The sequence below is a fragment of the Pogona vitticeps genome, chromosome 1, assembly GCF_051106095.1.
Source record: "Pogona vitticeps strain Pit_001003342236 chromosome 1, PviZW2.1, whole genome shotgun sequence".
Classification (NCBI taxonomy): Eukaryota; Metazoa; Chordata; class Lepidosauria; order Squamata; family Agamidae; genus Pogona; species Pogona vitticeps.
Window position 1 is genome coordinate 280,682,953 of NC_135783.1, and position 21,629 is coordinate 280,704,581.

General features: G+C 43.6%; 1 protein-coding gene across 2 annotated transcripts in view; it reads left to right on the forward strand.

The window, feature by feature from the left end:
- Positions 1 to 5,647: 5,647 nt before the first annotated feature.
- CTTN (cortactin) overlaps positions 5,648 to 21,629 on the forward strand; it is a 48,206-nt gene continuing 32,224 nt past the window's right edge. For both annotated transcript variants that reach the window (XM_072985926.2, XM_072985927.2), the window contains exons 1-6: positions 5,648 to 5,805; positions 12,630 to 12,713; positions 13,478 to 13,551; positions 16,321 to 16,450; positions 20,889 to 20,999; positions 21,508 to 21,562. In XM_072985926.2, coding sequence (XP_072842027.1) covers positions 12,630 to 12,713; positions 13,478 to 13,551; positions 16,321 to 16,450; positions 20,889 to 20,999; positions 21,508 to 21,562 — 454 coding nt within the window. In that variant the 5' untranslated portion in view covers positions 5,648 to 5,805. The remainder of the gene's footprint in view (positions 5,806 to 12,629; positions 12,714 to 13,477; positions 13,552 to 16,320; positions 16,451 to 20,888; positions 21,000 to 21,507; positions 21,563 to 21,629) is intronic.

Below are 21,629 nucleotides of genomic sequence, written 5' to 3' on the forward strand. Positions count from 1 at the left end.
AGGGAAGGCCTGAATGTACATCCATGTTTTCAGCTGGCATTTGAAAGTAACCAACGTAGGGGCCTCGCAAATCTCCGGAGGAAGGTTGTTCCAAAGGCGAGGAGCCACCGCCGAGAAGGCCCGGCTTCGTGTCTTTTCCCTCTGGGCCTCCCTCGGCATCAGGCTCCTCAGACTCACCTCCTGACTCGTGCGGGTGATCCGAGTGGATCTTGGTGGGAGCAGGCACTCCGCCAAGTATCGAGGTCCTAAACCATTTAGGTCCTTATAGGTAAGCATTATAACTTTGAATTCAATGTGGAAATTGATGGGCAGCCAGTGTTTTCTCAATGAACCCTGAGTGCTCACTAGAAGGACAGATCCTGAAGCTGTGTCAATATTTTGGCCATCTCATGAGAAGATTCTGTGGAAAAGATCCTGATTTTGGGAAAGCATGAAGGCAAGAGGAGAAGGGGACGACAGAGGGCGAGATAATTGGACAGTGTCATTGAAGCTACCAACATAAATTTGACCAAACTCCGGGAAGCAGTGGAAGACAGGAGGGCCTGGCATGCTGTGGTCCATGGGGTCATGAAGAGTTGGACACAACTTAATGACTAAACAACAACAAATTTATATACCAAAGAATTGCTGGAAGAAATATCAATTATGATAATAAGTATTATTCATTTTAGGAAAATGAATAAATTGATAGAAGAAAATCTTGATAGATCTGATCAAGGGTGATTTCAACAGGATTTGGTCACAGAAACCAATGATCAAAAAAAATGTGCAGTAGTTCAGCTAATTATGTCCTGCAATCACATAATTCCCCCCCCCCCCTTTATAGCTTCACCCCGTAACAATATATTTATTCAGAAGTGTAGCGGAACCCAAAAGATGACGTCATTCCTGCATGTCAATCAGAGGATAGAGCAGGAGGGGCGGAGTCAGAATGACAGAGAGAGAGAAGAGACAGTTCAGGACAGTTGGAGTCAGACAGGGATAGAGAGAAGCAGGGACAAGAAGATGTGGAGAGAGTGCTAGGGTTTAGGAATAGCTAAAAAGGGGTTAAGAAAGGAAATTGAAAGAGTAAAATATATTGAACAAGCAGAAATGACCACATAAGCATAACATGAGAAATACCAGTGATTGGATGTGTGTGTGTTTAGTCGTTTAGTCGTGTCCGACTGTTCGTGACCCCATGGACCAGAGCACGCCAGGCCCTCCTGTCTTCTACTGCCTCCCGGAGTTGTGTCAGGTTCATGTTGGTTGCTTCGCAGACACTGTCCAGCCATCTCATCCTCGGTCGTCCCCTTCTCCTCTTGCCATCACACTTTCCCAACATCAGGGTCTTTTCCAGGGAGTCTTTTCTTCTCATGAGATGGCCAAAGTACTGGAGCCTCAGCTTCAGGATCTGTCCTTCCAGTGAGCACTCAGGGTTGATTTCCTTTAGAACTGATAGGTTTGTTCTCCTTGCAGTCCAGGGGATTCTCAAGAGCCTCCTCCAGCACCACAATTCAAAGGCATCAATTCTTCGGCGGTCTGCTTTCTTTATGGTCCAGCTCTCACTTCCATACATCACGACAGGAAAAACCATAGCTTTGACTATTCGGACTTTTGTTGGCAAGGTGATGTCTCTGCTTTTCAAGATGCTGTCCAGATTTGTCATCGCTTTCCTCCCAAGAAGAAGGCGCCTTTTAATTTCAGGGCTGCTGTCTCCATCTGCAGTGATCATGGAGCCCAGGAAGATAAAATTTGACACTGCCTCCATATCTTCCCCTTCTATTTCCCAGGAGGTGATGGGACCAGTGGCCATGATCTTAGTTTTTTTGATGTTGAGTTTCAGACCGTTTTTTGCACTCTCCTCTTTCACTCTCATTACAAGGTTCTTTAATTCCTCCTCACTTTCTGCAATCAGAGTGGTATCATCTGCATATCGGAGGTTGTTGATATTTCTTCCGGCAATCTTAATTCCGGCTTGGGTTTCTTCCAGTCCAGCCTTCCGCATGATGTATTCTGCATATAAGTTAAATAAGCTGGGGGACAATATACAGCCTTGCCGTACTCCTTTCCCAATTTTGAACCACTCAGTTGTTCCATGACCAGTTCTAACTGTTGCTTCCTGTCCCACATATAGGTTTCTCAGGAGACAGATAAAGTGGTCAGGCACTCCCATTTCTTTAAGAACTTGCCATAGTTTGCTGTGGTCCACACAGTCAAAGGCTTTTGCATAGTCAATGAAGCAGAAGTAGATATTTTTCTGGAACTCTCTGGCTTTCTCCATAATCCAGCGCAAGTTAGCAATTTGGTCTCGAGTTCCTCTGCCTCTTCGGAATCCAGCTTGTACTTCTGGGAGTTCTCTGTCCACATACTGCTGAAGCCTACCTTGTAGGATTTTGAGCATAACCTTGCTAGCGTGCGAAATGAGTGCAATTGTACGGTAGTTGGAGCATTCTTTGGCACTGCCTTTCTTTGGGATTGGGATGTAGACTGATCTTTTCCAATCCTCTGGCCACTGTTGAGTTTTCCAAACTTGCTGGCATATTGAATGTAGCACCTTAACAGCATCATCTTTCAAGATTTTAAATAGTTCAACTGGAATGCCATCACCTCCACTGGCCTTGTTGTTAGCCAGGCTTTCTAAGGCCCACTTGACTTCACTCTCCAGGATGTCTGGCTCAAGGTCAGCAACTACATTGTCTGGGTTGTCCGGGATATCCACATCTTTCTGATATAATTCCTCTGTGTATTCTTGCCACCTCTTCTTGACGTCTTCTGCTTCTGTTAGTTCCCTCCCATTTTTGTCTTTTATCATGTTCATCTTTGCGCAAAATGTTCCTCTAATACGTCCAATTTTCCTGAACAGATCTCTGGTCTTTCCTTTTCTGTTATCTTCCTCTATTTCTTTGCATTGTTCATTTAAGAAGGCCCTCTTGTCTCTCCTTGCTATTCTTTGGAAGTCTGAATTCAAGTTTCTGTAACTTTCCCTATCTCCCTTGCATTTTGCTTCCCTTCTCCTCTCTGCTATTTCTAAGGCCTCGTTGGACAGCCACTTTGCTTTCTTGCATTTCCTTTTCTTTGGGATGGTTTTCGTTGCTGCCTCCTGGACAATGTTACGAGCCTCTATCCAAAGTTCTTCAGGCACTCTGTCCACCAAATCTAGTTCCTTAAATCTGTTCTTTACTTCCACTGTGTATTCATAAGGGATTTGGTTTAGATTATACCTGAGTGGCCCAGTGGTTTTTCCTAATCTCTTCAGTCTAAGCTTGAATTTTGCTATGAGAAGCTGATGATCAGAACCGCAGTCAGCTCCAGGTCTTGTTTTTGCTGACTGTATAGAGCTTCTCCATCTTTGGCTGCAGAGAATATAATCAATCTGATTTCGATATTGCCCATCTGGTGATTTCCATGTATAGAGTCGCCTCTTGTGTTGTTGGAAAAGAGTGTTTGTGATGACCAGCTTATTCTCTTGACAAAACTCTATTAGCCTTTGTCCTGCCTGAACTCCAAGGCCAAACTTCCCTGTTGTTCCTTTTATCTCTTGGCTCCCTACTTTAGCATTCCAGTCCCCTAGAATGAGAAGAACATCTTTCTTTGGTGTCAGTTCTAGAAGGTGTTGTAAATCTTCATAGAATTGTTCAATTTCAGTCTCCTCAGCAATGCTGGTTGGTGCATAAACTTGGATTATTGTGATGTTGAATGGTCTGCCTTGGATTCGTATTGACATCATTCTATCATTTTTGAGATTGTATCCCATTACAGCTTTTCCCACTCTTTTGTTGACTATGAGGGCTACTCCATTCCTTCTACGGGATTCTTGTCCACAATAGTAGATATGATAATCATCTGAGCTGAATTCGCCCATTCCTGTCCATTTTAGTTCACTGATGCCCAGGATGTCGATGTTTATTCTTGCCATCTCCTGTTTGACCACCTCCAGCTTCCCAATGTTCATAGATCTTACATTCCAGGTTCCTATGCAGTATTTTTCTTTGCAGCATTGGATTTTCCTTTCACTTCCAGGCACGTCCACAGCTGAGCGTCCTTTCGGCTTTGGCCCAACCACTTCATTAGCTCTGGAGCTACTTGTACTTGTCCTCCGCTCTTCCTCAGTAGCATGTTGGACGCCTTCCGACCTGAGGGGCCCATCTTCCAGCGTCATATCTTTTAGCCTTTTGTTTCTGATCATGGGGCGTTCTTGCAAAGATACTGGAGTGGCTTGCCATTTCCTACTCCAGGTGGATTGCGTTTAGTCGGAACTCTCCACTATGTCCTGTCCGTCTTGGGTGTCCCTGCACGGCATAGCCCATAGTTTCTCTGAGTTACTCAAGCCCCTTCGCCACGACAAGGCAGCAATCCATGAAGAAGAGTGATTGGATACACGATCTAATATATGCGTACCTGACTCAGTTATATATTTGATTCTCCTTATGATCTGTTCATTAATAAAAGAATGTTTAATTGAAAACCCCTGATTCCTAAGTTATATGATCAGCTCCTATGTGTGTGGGACCTGAATTGGTATTAAGAGACTACCTGGTGGCAGCGAAAAGGGCCTATTTACCTTTGTGGAGCCCACAAACATAAAGGGCACAAGGGGCATCGCCACAAGAAGAAATCCCAGTTAGGTGTTTCTCTGTTTCTGACAGTTTCTCCTCAGTTGACTTTTGGCTTGTTTGCATTCCAATTTCCCTGTCTATTCCAGTGGTTGTTACTGAATGCCCTGCGTCTGTAGGTAACTGTACCCTGGAATATATCCTTTGATCTGAGAAACGAAGGAAAGAAAACTGATCACGATAAAGTTTCCGATGTTTAAAAAGTCATTCTCTTCTCCCCACCCCATTTCCAGTATTTGTCACTATTATTACAGAAAATGCAAACTTTTTCAAGTTCTGAGTGCCAAAGGCGTGTGAAACTTTAAATGTCTGCTTCCTAACGTTTGTAGGTGCATGCGCAGCCGAGAATTGTTTGGAAGCAATGACGACACCTCCCTCTGCCGGGAATGCTTGCCTGGAGATGAGGAGGAAGAGGGAAACTAGCCGTAAACCTTTATTACTGCTGCCGTTCAGATGGACGGCCGTTCCTCCCCATCCAGCCGAGGGCACAAATCCACACAACAACTATTGCTTTCCCACGCGATGGCAGCAGAAATGAATGGACCTCGCGGGTGCCATCTTCTATAGGCACTAAGTCAGAAGCAAGCGCCGTTCAATCATGAGAGGCGGGGGGGGGGGAACCCTTGCTGCCGAGTAGGCATGATGGCATCCGATCGGGGCCACCCAAGCGCCGATGGAAGGTTAACGTCGATCACGAAGCCGCTCTCCCCCCCCCCCCAGAGCCCGGATGCCCATTGCGGGTTTGGGTTGTCACTTTGTGAATGGACAAAAGCAGGTTTAGAAAAAAACAGCCACCACCACCTCCAGCCCCCCGGTGGCCGCGTGTTGCAGAAAAGATGCTCCCCGAGCGAAGAGTCGGGAGCCGAGCTCCCGGTGAGGGCGGAGGGGCTGGGAGTCTCTCGCGGCGGACCTCGCCGGCCCCGCTTCCCTGCTCGTCTCTAGGGGCTGGCGAGCAAAGCCCACCCACCCCCGCTCGGGAGGGCCAGCGCCGGCCAGCCCGCGTTCGCCCTCGCCCACCTGATGACGCGCCGTGATGCGAAACAGGAAACGGGATTCTTGGGAGAGGCGGAAATTGCAGCAACAGCCGAGCGAGGAAGCCCCAGCCCGAGCGGCGGCGGCGGCGGCAGAAGCAGCAGCAGCAGCAGCAGCCAGACGCTCCCGACAGCGAGCGAGCGAGGAAGGGGCAGCGAGGAAGGGGGCTGCGCACAAGGTAAGCGGCGGAGCCCCCCCCCCTCCGCCCGCCTCTAGGCGGACCAGGCAAGGCGGGCAGCCGGAGGGGACACCCCCCCACCTGCCCGCCCCTCCTCCCGGTCTTGGGGTCCCAAGACTTGGCCGTCGGTGTGTGTGTGTGTGTGTGTGTGTGTGTGTGTGTTGCAGGTCGGGAGGCGAGCTGCGGGGGGGGAGCAAAGAGAGTGAGGGGAGCGGGAGCGCATCTCGGCCCGGGTTTGCGCCAGGCTCGCCCGCGGGCGGCGGCGGCGGCGGCGGGAAGGGATCCGAAGTAGGGCAGCGGGGCGTTGCGGGCTTCCTCTGGGACACGAGGCAGGGCCGTCACCTGGAGGAGAGCGCGAGGTTTGGGAGGGAGGCCGGAGGAGGAGGAGGAGGAGGAGGAGGCGGCAGAGGGTGGACTCGCGGGGCCGGGAAGGGTGGGTTTCCCGCTACAGGTCGCCCTTCGCGGGCTGGGCGAGGGCTCGGCTTGCCCTTTGTTCTCCTGGGCGGCGAGGCAGCTGATCCGAGGAGCGCGGAGCCTTTTCTTCCTCCTTCTCCCGGGCTGGGGCCCGCATCGCGGGGCGGGGGGTGGTGGCGGCTCCGCCCGGCTCTTTCACCGATCGCGCTTTCCGTCTCCAGGGTGCCGCCGGTGCTCCGTGTTCTCGCAGACGTCGGAACTGTGCCTCCGTGTTGCCACGCTGCATTCCTGATTGACGGCTCGGGGAGGGGGTGTCCCGTTGTCAGGCTGAATCCCGGCGAAAGACCGGGAGGGAAAGCGGGCGGTGAACGGACCCACACGTGCCGTGCAAGTTCCCGAGCACCCCTGAGCCCCACCCGGGCCCACCGGCGCCCGGGTGGAATAGAAGAAACGTTTGGAGGTGCCCGTTGTTAGCAGATGGAAGGGAGCCGCCTTTCGTTTTGAGACCCTTGGTACCTTTTGCCCACGATTGCGGACAGCGACTAGGAGTGAGTTTCATGTCTTCCAGGCAAGATTTTTTTCCAGGTGCCAGAACGGGGAAGCTTCTCTCTCCCCCAGATTTCTAAGAAAGTGAATTGGAGCTGCTTCCCCTCACCTTTTAACCTCAGTTAAAGCAACTGGGAAGATTTTTCCTCTAGTATATTTAATACATGGTGACATAAGATTCTTTAGTGTTGGTGAAACCACAAGAATAAGGCGACACGTCCTATAGATTTATGGGGACCAGCTGTGTCCATGATCTCAGATAGTTGACTTTAAAAAGATAAAACATGCCATAAACTCTTTCAGGCTTAGGGTGATCCTATGCATTAATGACTTCCGAAACACCCTGTTAGTATCAGCCCTGCTCAGGTTGTACAAACTCAAGGCCTCGGCTTCCTTTGTTGAATCAAACCATCTAATGCTAGTGTTGCAGAATAAGGTTATCACATGCTTTGATGTCCACAAAGGGCCACCAAACATATTCTGTCTCTTTTGTGAATAGAGATTTGGGTTTACATTTACTAAATCTCTGTGTTGTGCCTGGAAGTTGAGCCATGGCAACTGGACTTCTTTCTTATTCGGTTGAAATGTTTTGCTACTCATCCAAGTAGCTTCTTCAGTCTGGCTTACTCTGCTACTGGACTTTGAAAACCAGCTCTTGTAACAGGATGAGGAACATCACCTTTTTACTGGAAGGCGAACCAGTTGTTTGGAAATGAATTGTAACTCAGGAATTTTTTTTTTTTTTTTGCTTGTGATTCAGGAAGAAACATAGTCTCATTCGTAGATTACTGCTTTGTGCAGAAGTTTGATTCACTCAGGATGAAATCTCCATAGCATTGGTATGTCCTTTATATCAGTGGTTCCCAACCTTGTATAACCTTGGTGTTCTTGGACTGCAACTCCCAGAAACCTGGGCCAGCACAGCAATTGGTGAAGGCTTCTGGGAACTGCAGTCCAAGAACTCCTGGGTTACCCACGGTTGGGAACCACTGCTGTATCTATCTATCTATCGATCGATAGATAGATATATAGATATAGATAGATATAAGAGATGGAATTTTGCAGAATCAAGATAAGCTTGTTGTAGGATATTGTTGTCTTGTTTTTTCAGAGCTTCATAGCTGAACATAAAAAAGGCTGGACTTACTTTTCTATGCCCCACATAGCTGTGTAAGATTAACTTACATTATCTTTGTGGGTTTATATGTACAGTAATTATGTGCATATCATATCACCCTCATCAGTCTTCCTCTTGGTTTTGTTGAAAGTCCACTTGGGATATTCATATTTTTATCCCAAGGAATACAAATGCCAGCACCACAGGTGGCAGCGGAAACCAAACCCTCCCCCCAGAACCTGCTGGTCCACCGCTCCCTGTGTGTTGCGCACGGCTGTCTTCAGTTGCGCATCACCCATTGTGGAAGTAGTCCAGCTAGCTCTTCCCCATCTCTCCAAACAGCCGACCACTCAGCAGCGGAGTGGCAAGCCTCGTCATCCCACCTCCTCGATGGAGTGGCTGGCTGTGTGGAGAGGTGGGGAAGTGCCTGCTGGGCTACTTCTGTGATTGGCGCTATGCCGCCGATGGCGACCACGTGTGCTGCGTGGAAAGCAGTAAGTGGACTGGTGGGTTCTGGGGGGAAGGTTTGGTTTCCGCTGGCGCCTGTGGTGCTGATATTCATATCCCTCGGGATGTCACCATGTCTAGTTGAAAGCCATTGACTACTGATAGTCACCTCAGAATCCACAAGCAGTTTGGTTCAGGCCTATTGCGTGCTCTCTCGTAGCCATGCCCAATGGGAAACATCCTGCAAGACTGCAGTGTGCTTCTGCTAGCTTTCCCCTTTTGTTTTCAGGTTTGTTTTCATGCGTCTGCATTTATACTATTTTGCTAAGTATTATATATGCCAAATCCTAGTTCAGGACTGTGATCAGAAGTAAATTGGCTGATCTCCGATTAGACCAATTATACCTATAAAACATGTTGCTGCTGAAGTAGTGCTAACTGTGGTACTCTTTCTGAAGCAGATGGAAGGGAATGCCTGTGAGATGGAAAGGGTGGAGAAGATGGGAATAAGAATTGCACGTGAGCCACAGTTTTAAGAGTTTCTTGGCACTACGTTTACACAGTCAGAGTTATTCTTTTATTGGGGTTCCTTGGTCTAACTGAAGTGAGTGGCTTTTCTTGTAGAAATTTAATTGCAATGCACTGAGACTGTCAGATGTCCAACTGCTGCGCCTTTAATAGCAACCACCTGTGAGCATTCGGCTGATGGCTATTTCCCTGACACACGGCTAGTAACAGTAAATGCTTATTGGAAAGCCATGGGAGCAGAAGCTGCTTCTAGCCCTAAAATTAAAGGATGTACTCTTGGAGTTTTCTGACTTGCAGATCTGAATGGCACACAGGGAACTTTTTAAATGAGGTATGTTGGAGCAATTCAGGTACTGCATTAGAGATCCAGGTTGAAATCCCTCACTGGGTAACCCTGAACCAGTCACTTTTCCTCAGCCTGACAAGTGGGGGAAATCAGATGCATGTGTGCTGCCTTTAGGTCATTGGAGGCATGCATATATGGCTAATGAATTTTATAAAGAATACTGTACATTAAACAAATCTATACATGTGAAGAAACTTCAGCACTCTCTGGACCTGAGCTTACTAAGAGAAGCTAAATTAAATTACCATTTGTGGGATCTGTTTTCCCCCCCACATTTAGCAGTCCCCCGTCCCCCCCCCCATGCAAACTGGATATAGGAATGAATACATATCTGATGTAGTGAAATAATTCCTCTGGAGGAATCTGAGTTTGGCTTGCTACACCACTTCTCCCATTCTTACTCATAGTTTGGAGAAGTTATTGTTTCAGTGCCTTCTGAAAATTCCCCCACTCAGCACAGCCACTGTCCATATGAGGAGTTTGTGAGAACTGCGGTCTGAAAAGTGATTCCCCCCCAACCTTTTTTCTGTTTTATAAAATAGTCTGCACACCATATGCTGTAGTTTAGATGAAGGCTTTGAAACCTTCTGACTGTCATTAAAATCAGTAGGACCAAGTAGCCACAGTCTCAGGTTGTCTGAGCTCCCTTACCAGAAATTGCTGTATGAGTCAGTGACTCATGGATCAATCTGGATAACATTTCTCTCTAGCCTGGTTTGAAAGAAATCAGCCAGAACAGCAAACTGCATAGGAAATGAAAAGCTGCCGTGCTGCTCACCAATGGCCAATGGGAAGCTAGAAAGATCATAGCTGGAACGGAAAATTCAGTGTCTCATCAATGCTAAATTAACATTGAGAAAATGAGAGAGAGATTGAAGGGCTGCGTACTGTAGAATGCTTCTAACCCTCTCTCAGACAGGGTGGAGCCTGTGCAGCCTTTTAGAATCCAGATGTTGTTTGACTGCAGACTCCAGCATAGTTAGTGGTGAGAGATGATGGGAGTTGTATTATCCTCTCCTTTTGGATCTTTGAGTGGTGATGGCCCTTTCTTACGTTTTAGACAATTACAGTTGAATTCAAAGCATGTTTTACTCTCTGTTCTGTGGACTTTACTTTCAGATAACTTGCAGCAAAAGCAGTGAAGGGTCTCGTGGCACCTTAAAAGACCAGAAAGTTTTATTTGGCCTGAGCCTTTGAAGAAATGGAGCCTGCTTCTTCAGAGGTTCTGTCATACATTCTGCAAATAAAACATCTTCCATCTCTTAAGGCAGCACAAGTGGTTTTGCTCTCAACAAAGTAACTATATCTCTGAAAAGGTCTACTCTCCAGCACATCGGAGCTTAATTTTTGATCTACAGGATTGGTGAGGGAGGATTTTTTAGCATTATGGAGCAGGAATGTTCTTCAGGCTGTGGGAAGGCAAGACATTTTGCCAAGTCTGGCCACATGGCTTTACTTAATATTGTGGCAGCTTTTATCTCCACTGGCGTTCATTTATATAAAAATATGGGAAAGAGCATATGCAGGTTGCCTTTTCAGTAGCCTCCCGCCCCTTTCCCAATTGGAATGAACAGTGGTATAAGCTAAACCAATCTTGTTTTCCTGCATGTGTGCAGAGGTATCTGGGCAACACACCATACCCTATAAAGTGTCTTTCCTGAATAGACCTCCCTTTCTACAATTCACTGTGTGTTCTGAGTGAATGAATGCACCAAGCATGTGGATGTTGACTCTTAAACAAAATTAACTTCCCTCCCTCTCTTTGAAATGGTGCCAGTGGACTGTTTCTGGCTGTTGAATAATGGCAAGCGGGTTTAGAAAATGAAGAGGCCTTCTTCTTTTATCCCAGACGAGTGCAAAAATTCTGTTTGCAATTCAGTTAAACCTATTACCACTGACAGCTATTTTGACTGTGCATTTTCGTTATGACCAGTTCTAAATATCTTGTGCTTTAAGCTGTGCATGGCCCTAGAAAAATAATGGTCTTGAGAACCAGTTAAATAAGTAGATCAAATAAACTGGGAGTGGGCAACCCACGGCGAGGAATTTATTTGACACTTTGCAGGCAAAGTCACTCTCATCTGCTCTGACTTGGATGCTAGTGTAGCTGACACAGGTCCGGTGGATGAAACTTTGATCTCTGCCTGTCCCATTCTACTGGATGTGTTTCAGTTGGTGCAGCCAAAAGATGTGGACAGGAATCTTGGAGAGGTCTAAAAACCATCACAGGTGTGTTGGAGTCATGCTCTTCCCGACTTATAAAAGCAGGCAAAGGGGAACAGGCCAAGTGAGTAAGCGGAGTGGTAAATGCCTCCTTTCAGCAAGGCAGGGTGCCGGCATGCCTAAAAGAGGCAGAAGTAAGACTTTTGTTTGAAAAGCCTTTCTTGAATCCCTCTTTACTATTAATATTAATTGTGTGGTGTCATGTGAATTCTGATTTATTGCAACCCTTTTCAGGGTTTTCCAGGTAGAAAATACTCAGGAGTGGTTTACTGTTCCCTTCTTCTGGGGCCTCCCTGGGACTGTGCAGCTTTGGCTGTGCTCTCAGGACAAGTATTAGTCAGTCTCAAATATTTCAAGTTTGGGGAAGGTACTAGAGCGTGTGGTGGTTTCTCAACTCCAAGGATTCCTAGAGGAATCCATTTCAGTCCTCACTATGGGGCAGAGACAGCTTTAGTTGTTTTGCAGGATGACCAATAACTGGAACCAGACAGGGGAAATGTGTTGGTTCTGCTAACCATCTCAGCAACTTTTGGTGCAATCAACCATGTCCTTCTGGGCCATCTGACTAGATGGCACTGTTTTACAGCTGTTTGAACCTTCCTGGAGGGGAGAATGCAGAAAGAAGGTGATGCTGGGAACTTGTGTTCAATGACACATCCCTTAGTTGCGTCTCGGCTGGATTACTGTAATGTGTAACACTTTTGAAAGATAGCTTGGAAACCTCTATGACTTAGTCTCCAAATGCTAGCTTTCTGTTTTTCTAAGTTTGTTCTTAAACTTTTAAATGCTTTTAATTGATTGATTGATTTTTAATTGTTCTTACAGTTTAGTTGCTTTTAATCTGTAATTTATTTATTTATTTATTGACATTGCTGATTTTTAATATTGTGAGCAGCCTTGGATCTGTGTATCAGGGGAAAGGCAGCATACACATGAGATTGATTAATTGATTTATTAAATGAATGAATGAATGAATATCAATCTATCAATCTGTGACCTTCCAGATTTTTTTCTTCATTGTGCAAAGCCTGTCTTGGGTGGCTGGGTCTTACGGGAGCTGTAATAGATCTGGAAGGCAGCAGATTGCCTACCCAGAAATCCATGAATAAATATTGACAGTGTTACCCCTAGTTAAACCTGGTAAGACCAGTAGTCAGGAAATGGAATAAAAATATTAACCTTGTATTTCTTCTTGTATTTCAGATGTGGAAAGCCACCGCAGGCCATACCATCACTGTCAGCCAGGATGATGGTGCAGATGACTGGGAGACAGACCCTGACTTTGTGGTATAGTTACATACTGTGTTTAAGTCTAACCATGCTGTGTAAAAAGTGTAAATGCTAGTCTTGGGTTGAAAAATGAGCACTAGGCCTATTTGGGTTGGCTCAATCCACAGGAATATTCAGTTGTTCTCTATCAGATACTGAAAGGGGAGCAGGTAGACACTTTCTTCCCCACTGTTTTCTATACATCGAAAGTCGGAGGTCTACAAGGGAGACATTCCTCCATCTGTTTAAGCTTTATGCACAGGCAAGAGCCCAGATTTTCCAGGAGTCTTCTTTGCACTTAGAATCTATTATGTGAGTAGGAGCGTCACCTCCACAGAACTGTCCCTTTCCTCATGCTGAAAGGAACAACAGAGAAAGAAGGGTTCAGGTCTCTTCCCTGGAAGTGTGATGACTACATCCATGTCGGGAACGAGAGAGTACTCATAAAGTTTCAAGCACATGAATGTGTAGCCTGCATAATTAAACCGCCCAGAGACTGCTTTTAACACAGTGTACAAGCAGCACACTTTGCGTCTGCTTTTGATTCTTATATGCAAGTGCAGATTTCATCTGGGTTGGATATGTTTGGCTGAGGAAGTTGTCCAGAGCAGACAAGACATGAATATGAAGTTAGCAAAGTTTGTGTTCTCGAAGGCAAAGTTTAAAAATGTTAGGTTGATGGCGGCAAGGGAGGTGAGATGGTGGCAGGCATCTTTTTGTGTCTCAGCCTTTCTGTGCAAGATTATTGCTGTGTAATCCCTTTTTTGTCATGTGTTTTACAGAACGATGTGAGTGAAAAAGAACAGCGCTGGGGTGCTAAAACTGTGCAAGGATCTGGTCACCAAGAACACATCAAGTAAAATGCTTCTTTCTCTGCTTTGGAAATGTGCCTGTACTGATTCACAGTAACAATGCCGGAACACAATCCATTTTCTAGAGGTGGTTTAAAAAAAAGAGGGGCTTTTTTGGTTCTTAAAAGTTCCACTGGAAAAAGCAGTTCTGTTCCAGAAGCAATTCTGTTATAAGTGGGTGGTTGTGACTCCTAGGGAATATCTGTTTTATTTGTCCTGGAGATGCGATTAATCTGGGGATGCAACTGTCTGATTTTTAGATCAGAGTTTTTATTTTCTTTGGGGAGGTTTAGCCAAGATCTTGAAGGCTGCACATTTCCCACCCTTGTTGTAGAGTAACAGGATTGTTTAGATGCAATGCACTTGGTCTTTTAATGAAACGTTTGAAGCAGTATGACCCCTGACTTGTCATTTGACTTTGGATAAGGGGAAAGAAGGTGGGAGTATAGGATCCTACAGTCCACTCTTGGTCTTTCAATTGGTGGTTTAGAGTTTAATTCCATTACTTATCCACTATTTTATTGCATTGTTGTGACTGTCACCATTAGAGCTCAGCTGTTTTTCTTTTTGATATGTCTGGTGTTTTTGCATAAGGTGAAAACAATTTCATATCTTATCCTTGCTATAGATTACAGGTCTTCAGGTCTTTCGATTAAAGGACTATATGGCATAGTTATTTCCAGTTCTGCTTAGCCTCTTTTGAGTCACAGGCTGGTAAAAAAAAGATGTTAGTATCAAAGCTTGTTTGAAGTATTTACCTTGTCAGGAAAGCAACCGAAGCAAATAAGAAAACTAGCTTACCCATTTGGAGAACATTCTTGCAATAGAGTCTGGCAGCTATGAAGGCATTCATGATAGGTATTTGAACTCAGGGTTTACAAGAAATGCTGTTTGAAAACATAACTTTGTTGAGGAACCAGTTTTTCTTCTGTGCTTCGGGTAGCTGATGTATTTGAGCTAGAATGTCACCTGGAAAATTTGGTGGCAGTTACCTTCTCCTAAGGGCATGTTTAAAACAGGATTGCGGATATTTTAGCTGCAAAAATTCTGGCTCTGTTCATCTATGGAAGGAAAGTCACTCCTGGAAAATTACAAAGATGCCTTTTTTTAATGTTGGGAAATGGGACCCAGCAACAAAATAACAACAGCAGGAACAACTTGCTTTTGGAGGAAATAGATTTTAGTTGTCCACATTGTCATTGAGGCATTGGGAACGACGCCATGGGATTTTATAAAATATTATAATCAGCTGCAGATTTCTAGAAAAACACAATTGGAGCTGCAAAAAAAAAATTTAATAGTAATATTGGGAACAGCTTGCATACTACACCAATATTTAACTGATACTTAGATTTCTGGTTATAACTTGTATCTGTTACCAGTCAAGACTGTGCCTTGCATTTTTAAATCATGATGATGATGATCATCATCATCATAAAACTGCAGAGTTGGAAAGACGTCCTATGGATTGTAGGGTCCATCCCCTGTCGAGGGCACAGTGGGGAATTAAACTCCCAACCTCTGGCTCCACAGCCAGATAGCTAAACCACTGAGCTATGAAGCAGTTCTGTTACAAGCCACTTAGACCACATGTGGGCTATGGTGTCTGTTTTTAAGACACTTGTATTTCAGTTGGATTGTGTAAGTGATGGAGCAGAAGCAACAATTATCTGTCAGTCCAGTGCCATAAAATGGAGGGAGATACTGTACCATAAATAGATTCAAAGCAGGTGAGGCAAATCAGTGAAGGACAGCATCTGTATAATTTGGACACTTCAAGAGATTTTTTTTTTAAAAAAACCCCTCTGTGTTAATATCATTTTGCTTCCTTTATGGATTAATGAACAGTAGTAACCACAAACAAGAGGCTTGATGGTGACAAGCTGCATTCCATTCCATTTCACCTCGCCATTCCTTAACAGAGAGTTTCTTTTCCTTGCCCTAATCAGAGGTCTTATAAAGCACAGATGTTCTTTGTGGAAGCGACCGGAGCGGTGTGCCTTCACCCCAGTAGGGACTCGTGTGCTAGAACGTGGTCCCACAGCCAGTGCAAGACAACATCCTCATCCGTTTACCGGACTGATGAGTTCATGTAATTTTTGATGGCAGTTCTTTCTGTCTTTTAATTATGTACATACGCTGGAAGGGAACACACGACATTTAGACAGAGCTGCTTTTTTATATGTGTGGAAATGAGTGAAATATTAGGATTTGGTTGCAACTTCTACTTTTCCTTTATTTTAAAGCAGTAAAGAAGAAAATGCAAGCAGAAATGCAAATACTAGGCTGATAATTTGAATATAAGACCATAGCAGACTTTGGTCAGTATTACAAGAACAAGCCTAGCTCCTCCACCTGAGGCTTGTGCCCGCACTGCCTTCTTGTGGGGTGTCTGCAAGGCGGAGGTTAGGAGTCTTCACCACCCTTTTAGATTGACAGTAGCTTGACCTGTTTGTTGTTTAAAGCAAGATAATCTGTGTTTATTCTAATTTAATTTAAAATTAATTTAAAATAAATAATAATAATTTTAGCCACAGTCATAGACTAATCATAGTCTATGAAACAGTCTTCTTTTCATTAACCACAATGAAGAGTAACTCATTTAGATTATGTGTTAAACTGCAGTTAACCTGGAAATTAAAGTAGAAATTCTTGATCACTTCATGACTGTACCACAGCTGGAGATAAGAGCAGGAAGTCCATGTCTGGGATTCTGTTGAACACTGATGTAGTGGAAAGCATTTTATTCACATTGTTTTGTTTCTGTTGAAAAGTATTCATCAGCTAAGGGAGAATGTATTTCAAGAGCACCAATCTCTCAAGGAGAAAGAACTTCAGACAGGACCAAAAGCTTCTCATGGCTACGGCGGGAAGTTTGGTGTGGAACAAGACCGCATGGACAAAGTAAGTGTTGACGGACTTGCATGGCTGATATGCTTAAGATGATCTGGGTCTGTTAAGTTGTTAGAGCTTTTGTTGCCATATATGTAGGCCTCCTGCCTGTTCTTCTGCCTCCCAAGTGAATGCTGCTTTTCAATATCTTCTTTTGCTAGGGATCCTGGGGTAGCAGAGAATTTGGCTCAGCCTGCCATCACAGTCTGCCCAGCTCTTAATTTTGTCTTCTAATTATGGGAAAATGATAGTATTTTGTGTCATACTTGAATACTCACCTTTCATGCATCGTATGAATATATGGAAGGAGTAACATACAGTGGGCTTGCTTTGCACACGGCTACTGTACACCACGTCGACACTCCCCTGATGAATGTTTCTTTGGAGCAGCTTTCTGTAAAGATAGCCTACATGAAATGAGGGGTTGTGGCCCATCAACTCCTGCCCTCATAGAAGGTCTCTGTGTACACATAGGAATCAGACCTTTGGTCCCTCTCTCCCAGTGCGGTCAATTCTTTACTAGCTACAGCTACGATCCCTGGTGGTCCCTCAGCCAGGTTCTAACAGGAATGAGTCTACTTGTCTTCCAAAATCAAGTGAGCACTCTGAAATCAGAAAATAACTGACACAGCATTACTGTTTGCCAAAGGGGTGTTTGGGGGGATGTTGGTCACTGTGTGTAGATCAGCAGTAGATCAGGCTGGTCCTTACTTTTCTGTGCATTTTCTTCCCCCGCGTGGAGGAGTGTGTTCCTCTGGATGGAAATGTAACCACAAATTTTTGGAAGGAGAGATTGCTTATACAGCTCAAGGACCTGGTTTTGTTTTGGGAGGCCAAACCAAATATTACACTATACAAATAACTGTTGTCCAAGATGGTCATTGTATGTCTAGCCACGTCCTCTGTGACATCGCTGGTATAACCTGTGGGTGTCCTGGTGTTACAGTGATGTGTATTTTTCCTCCCAGTTTCTATTTTACATGCTGATGGCAAACACAGAAAACACTCTGTAAAATGGCTAAGTATACAGTTACAGCAGGGAAGAGTAGCAAAACGTGCAGTTTTGGTGCTTGATGTCAACCATGTGTTAGATGTAGATAAAGTAAAGGTTCCCCTTGACAGTTTGTCCAGTCGTGTCCAACTCTAGGGGGTGGTGTTCATCTCTGTTTCCAACCCATAGAGCTAGTGTTTGTCCGAAGACAATCTTCTGTGGTTGCGTGGCCAGCGCAACTAGACTGGGAACGCTGTTACCTTCCCACCGTGGTGGTACCTATTTATCTACTCACATTTTTATATGCTTTCAAACTGCTAGGTTGACAGGAGCTGGGACAAGCGACGGGAGCTCACTCCGTTGCGTGGATTCAATCTTACGACTGCAGGTCTTCTGACCTTGCAGCACAGAGGCTTCTGCGGTTTAACCCACAGCCCCATCACGTCCCTCATGTGTTAGATATAACATTAGGCTAACCTAAGACATGCATGATTATGAAAATGAATTTGTATATGCACAGAGAAGATTCTCAGATTCTTATCATTCCCTTAGTCACACTGAACAGTTCTTTGTTTGGTAACTCTGTGGAAAGATCAACTGTAGGATTTCCAACAAAGTGCCCCAAAACTCAGAATTTTACTTCTGATTCCATTTCTCATTTATCAAGGTTGTTTCCAACTTTCTCTAGTTAAGAGAAGTGAACCTAAGAGTGTATGGGTCCATTCTTGGTAAAGAACCTAGGGTTTTTATACTCTCTGTCTCTGTCTCTGTCTCTGTCTCTGTCTCTGTCTCTCTCTCTCTCTCTCTCTCTCTCTCTCTCTCTCTCTCTCTCTCATTCCCACTCCCACTCTCACTCTCACTCCCAGATTTTGGAATACAGGCTTCAATTATTTTAATCTTGGACATTTAGTTCTTTTTCCCATATATATTTTATTACTGAGTGGGAAAGAGAACTAGATGTCCAAGATTAAAATAATCGAATCCTGTATTCTAAAATCTGGGAGCCTGGGGAGGACACGCACACATGCACGCACCAGCACCACCACATTTACTTCCACTTGTGTGGTTCTTAGTCACTATAATAAAGAGTGTTGTCTCTGCAGCCAGTGTCATCTGATACTGAAGAACTAAGGAAAGAGAATTGTTTTATGATATGAGACCTGCAGCAGCAACCCCAGAGGACTTATTTTTAGTTCATTGTAGGCTTGATGAAGAAGAAAAAAAAATCCCAAAGTATGTTAATTCTGAATACAGAGTTTGAGGAAATACCTCTTGGTCAGAACTGAAATCCTTTCAGCTGATGAAATAGGTTATGATTTTTCTAGTGTGTCGCTTTCATGTTTTTTTAAAAAAAATCTGATCTGCTGCCTGAACTTTATATAAGCCAAGTGCAATTTAATGTGACCACGCTGCAGTCAAATACAGTTGTTTTGTTTTCTAGCAATTCCAAACAGAAGTCTATTTTGCTTTCCTCTTCTCCCATGCCAATAACAAATGAAATAAAAATAAATGTGGAAATTGTAAACCACACACTAGAAAAGCTGCTCTTTGATAAAGAATAAAATACACTTTATCTCTTTTGCCCTGCAGAAATAAAAATGTGCAGACCAAATGTGGAGGAAATTGTTAAAGCTTGATAAAGACTTTGAGAAAAGAAGGGTAGGGGCTTTCTGCAGGAGAACATCATGACATAATACAACACATTGCACATGGGAGATACAAGTGTTCCTGAAATCCTCTCAAACTTTGCAAGGTGCTTGTTGGTCAACATACCAACAAGGAGGGCAGACAGTGTTTAGTAGTTTGGGCAGATGGAAATGTGTAATGTTTAATGGCAATCATATGGCCTGCTTGCATCTCTAGATTGTGTTGCAAGAATATGGCTAGTACGCTGACTTTATCACTGACTTCTTGGAAGCAGAAAGGCTTCAGTCAATGAAATAGTGAGTTGTGCATGCTAGGGGACATAGGAAGAGAGGGAGAAATTAGTGGGAAAGGATTAACATGTGAAAAGATAATAAGCTTAGAATAATTTGATCACGTTTGCATTGAAAAGGGAAAATTGTATACAATTTATTTCATTCTAAATTAGTGTTTAATTTTGTTATACTGTTACACTAAAAGCCTTCCCAGAATCAGGATGAAAAATCCTGTTCATGATTTTACTACTTTCAGTCTTCAGCAATTAACTTTGAAATAAAAGGGGGTGGTGGTTTAAGTACACAGCTAAGCTTTTGTTATTTAATGTACTTTAAACTCTCTAAAAAGGATAAAAGTAATTGGAGTGCCCTCTGCAGAAAGTATATTAATGTGAGCACACTGCATGAGGAAGAGGCGGTCATGCACCGGTAACAAAAGGCTGCTCTTTACAGAGTCAATAATACTGAGACAACTTCCAAGTCATCTTTAAAACGGCAATATAGAAGCTTATCTGGAAAGAACAGTCTTCTGAAGTGAAATTTCCTTGCCTTATATTGTCACTTGGCTGTCTACAGGTCACTGTATCCAATTTTTTACCACACACTACCTCTATGGACCATTGACACAACTGAAAACTAGTGACTTTCTGTTTTCTAGAAATAATGTAATTTGTGAAATGCTTTTAGAAGTTTGCATTTGGAGAAAAACAGCCATGGACTGCAAATGGGGGTTAATCTCAGATAATTTATCTGGCCCGTCTCATAAACACTGAAATCTGTGGTGAAAATTCTAAAGTTGTTTTTATATTGTATTTTCTTTTCTGTAGCAAGAGCAGGAGCGTGCTCTTTTAAAGGGCAAGAACCTTATTATAGAATAACTTGAAATTTGTTTTTATGTCCAACTTCTTCAGAAACGTCTCCAAAGACAGCTGTGCTTAGTGCAGAGGTTATGTGAATTATAATGTCTTAATCCTCTACTTAAGGTCAAAGGCTATTCTTGCTCCAAATACAGACTTTTAAAAGTACGTGTCAAACTAAATTATCTATGGAAAACTCAAAGCCAATGAATGTCTCAGTAAAGTGTTGAGGGGGTATGAAATTGATTGTTATATCCAGTAAAAGGCAATACCAGACGGGCCACTTAGCTTGATGGTGATGCTCCATGTGCCATCTTCTGCAAATTCCACAGTTCATTTGAAAACTAGTAATTTAATAAACATGTGAATAGTGCTAATTCAATACATTTTAAAAATCCATTTTAGACTTTAACAGTAATAAATTAATTTGTTGATGCCTACTGTTTAAAATGAATTTTCAGGCCAAACATTCCAATTCCTGCATTTTGGTTACGTTTCATTGGCTAGGTCTGGGCCATTGACAGAAGTAATGGATGAAAGAGGAGAATTGTTTTATTTTATGTGGGTTTTCATCTAAACTTCATCTCTATTCAAGATTAAAGTTGAACCAGAGTATGTGTAATACTATAACCCAACCAGTATATGCATGATGTAATAAATGTGTTTTTAAAATCTTCTTTCAGTCTGCTGTTGGTCATGAGTATCAGTCCAAGCTTTCTAAGCACTGCTCCCAGGTGGACTCAGTGAAAGGTTTTGGTGGGAAGTTTGGTGTGCAAGTTGATAGAGTGGACCAGGTAAATGTCCAAATTAATGTTTGTGTTTCTAGAATTAACTTCCCTTGTGGCCAGTTCAGATCCTAAAGGAAAAATGTTTTTCTTTCTTCCTGTCCTGTTTTTTTTTTTTATTTAAAATGTGATGCTTATTTCTGGGTATACTTCTCAAGAGGTAAAGAGAAATATGAGTAAATTTTGTTTAAATAAGTGGCATTAAAATCCTCACAAATAATAAATAGTTTATATTATTTAATCATAGAAAAGAATGCATAGGAAAGATTTGGCGTATTGCAAACAAAGCTGAGAAGTTGATCCAAGATACATGGAGGAACTTGTAGTGAAAGTAATTCGCTGAGATTTTTAATATACATTATGTTTGGTTGTGAAATTCCTTATCTGATATCATTAAAGATAGTGTACATGTTGATTTGCCTTTAACAAATAGCTGTCTTTTAAAAAAAACCAGTTATAGTGGCTCATCAGTTATAATTTTACGCTTCATGCTCAAACCTATTATTCTTTTTTCCAGTCTGCTGTGGGATTTGAATACCAGGGGAAAACGGAGAAACATGCTTCTCAGAGAGGTAAAGGCATTCTGAGGAATGTCTGTACAATTCCAAACAAATATTACTCACCTGCAGGATTCTACTC